The sequence below is a fragment of the Rhagoletis pomonella genome, unplaced genomic scaffold, assembly GCF_013731165.1.
Source record: "Rhagoletis pomonella isolate Grant_MI unplaced genomic scaffold, Rhpom_1.0 Rhpom_scaffold_00008, whole genome shotgun sequence".
Classification (NCBI taxonomy): Eukaryota; Metazoa; Arthropoda; class Insecta; order Diptera; family Tephritidae; genus Rhagoletis; species Rhagoletis pomonella.
The window spans coordinates 19,046,988-19,053,055 of record NW_023458562.1 but is presented as its reverse complement, the minus strand read 5'-3'; the positions used below and the strand labels follow the sequence as shown (position 1 = coordinate 19,053,055).

Here is a 6,068-nt window from a genome sequence, read left to right as displayed (position 1 = left end):
TTCCGTAAAACAGTCTTATGAGTCAGCGGTCTTACAAGCATGCAATCTAACTGGGGAATATGAATATCTTTGACTTCATAAAACAATAGTACTACACGCACATATATATGTATCGCATTAAGAGGCACTTGTTGCTTCTTGAAAATATGCCGATAAGCTATGTCTGATCTTAATGATCGTCGAAAAAAAAATTTCAATTGTAATTATGTGATTTTCAAAAAAGTACAAATATTTTTATTTAACGCTCACACCTGTCCACATCATAGTCATAGCTGATAAGTGAGATAAATATTGGAAATTCCTCTAGCCTTTTTTTTTTTTGAGGGCGTATGGAGAGCGAACTTCACCACTTGAGTCACCATTCAAAAGCAATGTGAAATGATCCCTCTGTACCTCATATTTTTTCTGGCCATCTGTCTGCTGACTTCTATTTTCATCACTGCAGGAAATAGCCCCGTTCTTGGAATCCTGTTGACTGCTGCCTAAGTATTCGCTAAGTATTTCGTAACTCATGCTCCACCCCAAAAAGATCTATTGTGCTAAGCTCTATGTAGAATCCCTCGAACCTTAGGCTACTTATAAAAGTAAGAGTCTTTTGGAGTTCCTCCTGGAAGGCGTCATGAGTTTCTTTCATTGTCTCACACCCTTTGAATTTCGACAGTGTGTACCAATCTGAGATTCCTCCCAGCTCCTAAGTTGTTCTGCAATGTGTATTTGGGCTCCACGTTTTGGAAAGCAGCCAGCCTTTGGTTGCCCTCAAACACTTGATGCCCACAGACGCACCGCAGCATTACTTTTTGTGGGCTCCTGGGTGGGAGTTTTACAACTGCCCGCAAGCCTTGATGCCGTTCAAAATGAGTCTAGGACATTTAGTGCCGCCTGGCTAAGCAGTAAATATAAAGTTAAAGACAACGCCCAAAAATATGGGTAGACATCGTGAAGGATGTCGGTAAGACCTACGAACAATTAACACGCCGCACCAGCATACTTTTCGACCCTAGAAAAATAATTTTTTAAGAGCGTACTAATTCAAATACCATTTCTACTATCATAAAAACTATATTTGTGATAGTAAAAAGTCCCGTAATTAATAAACCAAACTTAGTCTGCCTTTATTTAAGTGTTTAAATTTGTGTAAATATACACTTTTATCCTAAATAAGTTTTCAATAACTGTTTTATGCCACAACGTATGTGTGTTTAGCAATACACATTGATAGCAATTTCAACAAAAAATATAACAAACTCGCCTAGCCATATCACAACTTATCCACTTGCAGGTAAATGCCATCTTGAGAGCTCACTAGGAAGCTGCTCTTATTGAGCACCATCGGTATTGGCGTCTTGTCACACACAATAAACTTGAAATTGCTCAGCAGACATGCTAAACCGACACGCGCCTGCATCTGGCCAAACCGCATCCCAATGCAATTGCGTGGCCCTTCACCGAAGGGTAAAAACTCAATGACATCACGTTGCGCTACCTCTTCCGGCGAAAAATGTTCGGGATCGAATTTATCCGGGTTGGTATATAGATCGGGATCGCGATGCATAGCGCCAGCGGGTATCAACACGCGCATATTCCGCTTAATGACATACTTCGGAAAGCCAGGCACAGGATAGTCTTCCAGGCATTGGCGATTCAATATTGGCAGCACAGTGTATAAACGTAAAGTCTCTGCAATTTATAATACAATTAAAAGTAAAAATGGGGTTCTTGCCTTCAGCTAAGCAGAATAAAAATCTAAGGCCTACCTGATATTATCTGGTTCAAATAAGTCATTTCGCTCATACACTCGTAGGTCAGTTTGTTGCCGTGACGCGCTATCACCTCCAAAATTTCGTCCCGCGCCCGCTGTTGTACGTCTTCGTGCTGTGCCAGCTCGTACAATGCGAAGCTCAGTGTGGTCGACGACGTCTCAAACCCGGCTATCAAGAACAAGTACGCCTGCGCCGCCAGTTCCCCAACAGTAATACTCACCTCCTCACCATCTTCTGACTTCAGCAACTTTTTATTCTTCAGATCCAGCAACATATCGAAGAAATCATTGCGTCTAATGCCATTCTTCTCACGGTATTCGATATTTTCGCGCACGATACCCATGTAGAATTTGGAAATGTGGTCGGGTATAGTTTTTATGCCCAAAAATATCGCCACGTTCGGGAAGGTGTTGATGAAAGCGCGCGTTCGCGGCCCTAGTCGCTGATCCGTCACTGCCTTGCGACCCATCACACGGAACTCCGAATTGGGATCCTTCAAACTATTACACTCCACGCCAAAAGCACAGGTGCCAATCACATCGGTGGTAAAGCGTGCCATCAAATCTTTCATTTCGATTACAGCGTCCTGCTTTTGCATATCAGCTAGTAAATTTGTAAGCTCTTCAGCGATTTTGACAATAGTCGGAAACATCATCTTCATTTTGCCCGAGGTGAATGCAGGCGACAGCTTATTTCGCATACTCCGCCATTTGTGGCCATCCAACATGAACAGCTGGCCCGAGAGGGGATCGTGCTTTGGGTTGTGGTAAAATCCGCGATCCGTGAATTTGTTAAAATCTTTAATCAGCACCAGTTTAGCTAAATCTGGTGTCAATACAAAAGCAGCTGGGCCTGCACCCCAATAGAAGCCACAAAAGGGGCCAGTGCCTTTGAACTTTCTATATGTATCCAGCCAAATGTCAACAAAGGAGCGTTGCTTGCCCAAACCGCGCATGGAGGTGTCTAGTCCCTCGCCAGGAATACCATGTCGCTGCCAGTAGGTCCTTATTTGGCGAAAACGGTACCAGAAGTAGACCAGCAGGCACACCACAATGCTTACCAGAACTTGTGTTAGCAACATTTCAGTAGCGTGAAGAAATTCGAAAATTCTTAGACTTTATTTTTAATTTGTTCACAAACAATAAAATTAAATGCAGCTGCAACAAGCAGCGAGTGAACTACTAAGTACGATAAGGCACAAGCAGCTATTTAAAACAGTCTGACGAAGCTTTTTAACGCTTGAGCAGATAGTAAGAGCGAGCGAACAGTTAATATTATCTAAAATACTACATAAAAGAGTGGGGATATTTCTGTTGTCGTTTTTTTTTTAATAAAAATAAGTGCATGTATTTCAATTTTTATAAGGATGGCAGTAAGTTCCTATAAGTATGCAAACCCTGTCAGCTATTAATATTGAGGTTTATTGGTTACCTTTTGCTTTTCTCGGTCTGGTTGACTTTTAGTAAAAACAAGTAATTTTTAAGCAAAAAACAAAGCCGACTTCAATTCTCGTATAAAAATTGATGAGTACCGTTAGTTTCTTCCAATGGTCGGACTATATACGGAAAAGGTATTCTCCAATACCTCTGGTATAGGCAACTTATGTGGTCTGTGTACAATCTCCTGGCGTTGCAAGGTTAGTAGCGGTTCTTACTTGGCATTAGCCGGTTGGCAATCACGCCAGAAGGCTGAGTGTAGTCTACAATAAATTCTGTAGAAGCTGCAATAATAAAAATGAACAGTAAAGAGTCCAGCTTTTATGAGGATAAGAAATGCCAAAGTAGGAGCATGACAACAAACATATACTTTATTTAAAAACTAATTTTGGTTTCTAAAAAAAAATCATGAATCAAATAACGACATATATTTTAAAGCTCATAAAATCCCGCTCAAATTTTCTCAACATATAAACAAATTCCATGCTCGGATTGTACTAAGAAGTTGACTTTGTCGTAGGTCATCGGAATCGGAGTTTTTCCGTCCACGGAAAATTTAAAGTTCTTCAACAACAAAGCTAACCCAATACGTGCTTGCATTTGTCCAAAACGCATGCCAATGCAATTGCGTGGCCCCTCGCCAAACGGCAACCACTCAACACCGTCGCGGTGAGCCACCTTTTCGGGAGAGAAGTTGTCCGGGTCGAAAGAATTCGGGTTGGGATACAGCTCTGGGTCACGATGATATGCGGCGGCCGGTATAACCACCTGCATGCCCTTTGCGATGACATATTTGGGGTTGCCAGGCACCGCATACTCCTCCATGCACTCACGGTTCAGCACAGGTAGCACAGTGTACAGGCGAAGCGTCTCTGCATGACCAATTCAAGAAATTATGATTAAAAATATTTCGACTCCGGCTGTTAGTCGACTTACCCGAAATCACCTGGTTTAAGTATGTCATTTCCCTCATGCAATCGTAGGTGAATTCACCATTGTGATGCTCCAAAGCCGCTGTAATCTCATCGCGCACGCGCTGTTGTATGTCCTCGTGTTGGGCCAACTCGTACAGCGCGAAGCTCATTGTTGTCGACGAGGTCTCAAAACCGGCCACCAAGAAAACGAATGCTTGCGCAGTTATCTCCTCAACGGTTATATTCGTCATCATCTGACCGTCCTCCGTTTTAAGCATCTTGTTGTTCTTCAAATCCAACAACATATCGAAGAAATCATTGCGCCTGATATTATTTTTCTCGCGGTATTCAATATTTTCGCGCACGAGGCCCATGTAGAAGTCGGTTATGTGGTCAGGGGTACTCTTGATATGCAATCTTTGGCACATTTTAGGGAAGCTTTGGATTAAAGCCAGACCAATGCGCCCGTAACGGAGATCAGTGAATACGCGTTTACCCATTACACGAAACTCATCACTGGGATTTTTTAAACTATTCACCTCAATGCCGAAGGCGCAAGTGCCTATGACGTCAGTAGTGAAACGCGCCAAGTAGTCTCGTATCTCCAGCACCGCATCCTTCTCTATGTCTGCGGCCACAACACGCACAAACTCTTCGCCCACTCTTAACACAGTTGGAAACATGTACTTCATTTTTCCAGACGTGAATGTGGGTGATAGCTTATTGCGCATAGTACGCCATCTATGGCCATCCAATAGGAAAAGTTGGCCGGTAAGTGGATCATCCTCGGGATTTGTATAAAAACCGCGATCAACAAAATTGTTGAAGTCTTTAATTAGGATAGCTTTGGCCAACTTTGTATCGAGTATAAAGGCTGCGGGACGCTGAAACCAAAAGAAGCCGCAAAATGGGCCGGTGTCCTTAAATTTCTTATAGGTGGTCAACCAAACTTCCAGAAATGAGCGTTTCGTGTGAATGCCATCTAAATTACCCAACAAATAATGTGGCTTCTCGTAGGCAATGCCACGCACCTCCCAATACATGAAGCGTTGCCGCAACCAGTAGGCAATGTAGCCGAGCAGGGCGAGCAGGATGGCTAGCAAAATTTGAGTGACAGACATATTAGTTAGTTGTCTGTGTTGTGTTTGAATTATTTGTCGAAACGCAAAACTTTAAAACTGTGCGCAGCCCGCGCAGCTCACTGAAGCGTTAAATATCAGAGCGTTTCGCTAACTAAACTAAAGCAATAGCATTACAGCTGCCTAAGTCTAGATGTTGGCAAAAGCTTTTTATACCCGAGCGTGGTTATGCACAAGGGTTTTAGAATTTGATATTGCAAGTAAGCGCGTACGGGTAGCTAATTTTTATCAATTACTAAGAGAGAACTCCACCTAATTTATGCTAACTATCTAATAAAGTAATGACTATGCATTCATACTTGATGAGTTACGATTTCAAATTGCAGTCACTAACGCATACCTATGTATGTAGATACTTATGCGGCAGCTCTGTTCAAAGTATTTGATTCCCTCGTAGGAAAATTCTTCCTTTAATAAACTGAATATAAATTTATTAAAAAACAACAGCGTTTATAGGCAAGCATCAGTGCATACGAATGTAGTGACTAACAAGTAATTTTTAGCAAAAAAAAAACGACTTAAAAAAATATATATATTTCATGATCCAATGATCGGATCTAAACCAGATTAGTATGGGACCACCTCTGAGAGACTACCTTTCCGACGCAAAAAAAACTTATCGAAATCGGTTGACGTGGTCCAAAGTTATGCGGTAACATGCACCTGAAACAAGTTTGTCTCCTTAGAGCCTGGACTGGTTCAGGAATAATAGTCTGCTTTTGAGCTAATTTCTTTTAGTCTTTTGGTACTGGGAAGATTTTCCAAGCTAAGGTATTACTTTTCGGCAGTGCCTGGACTGGCTGGGTCCTACAAAAACCT

At 42.0% G+C, this 6,068-nt stretch overlaps 2 protein-coding genes across 2 annotated transcripts; both read right to left on the bottom strand.

Moving 5' to 3' along the window:
• Nucleotides 1-1,087: 1,087 nt before the first annotated feature.
• Nucleotides 1,088-2,982, bottom strand: LOC118744307 (probable cytochrome P450 6a21). The gene is made up of 2 exons (XM_036477222.1): nucleotides 1,755-2,982; nucleotides 1,088-1,677 (listed from the first exon to the last, which is right to left on the bottom strand). The coding sequence occupies exons 1-2, from the start codon at nucleotides 2,839-2,841 to the stop codon at nucleotides 1,259-1,261; spliced, it is 1,506 nt and encodes a 501-aa protein (XP_036333115.1). The 5' UTR covers nucleotides 2,842-2,982; the 3' UTR covers nucleotides 1,088-1,258.
• Nucleotides 2,983-3,649: 667 nt separating this feature from the next.
• LOC118745215 (probable cytochrome P450 6a21) lies at nucleotides 3,650-5,231 on the bottom strand. The gene is made up of 2 exons (XM_036478739.1): nucleotides 4,133-5,231; nucleotides 3,650-4,068 (listed from the first exon to the last, which is right to left on the bottom strand). Exons 1-2 carry the CDS (start codon nucleotides 5,229-5,231, stop codon nucleotides 3,650-3,652), a joined length of 1,518 nt encoding a protein of 505 aa, XP_036334632.1.
• Between the last annotated feature and the right edge of the window lie 837 nt (nucleotides 5,232-6,068).

Excerpts from the sequence above, each read along its gene's own strand:
- LOC118745215 (XM_036478739.1), bottom strand. The coding sequence starts at position 5,231 with ATGTCTGTCACTCAAATTTTGCTAGCCATCCTGCTCGCCCTGCTCGGC. Across the intron at positions 4,069-4,132 it reads CTTAAACCAGGTGATTTCGG|AGACGCTTCGCCTGTACACT; the intron begins GTAAGTCGACTA and ends TTGGTCATGCAG.
- LOC118744307 (XM_036477222.1), bottom strand. The coding sequence starts at position 2,841 with ATGTTGCTAACACAAGTTCTGGTAAGCATTGTGGTGTGCCTGCTGGTC. Across the intron at positions 1,678-1,754 it reads TTTGAACCAGATAATATCAG|AGACTTTACGTTTATACACT; the intron begins GTAGGCCTTAGA and ends TATAAATTGCAG.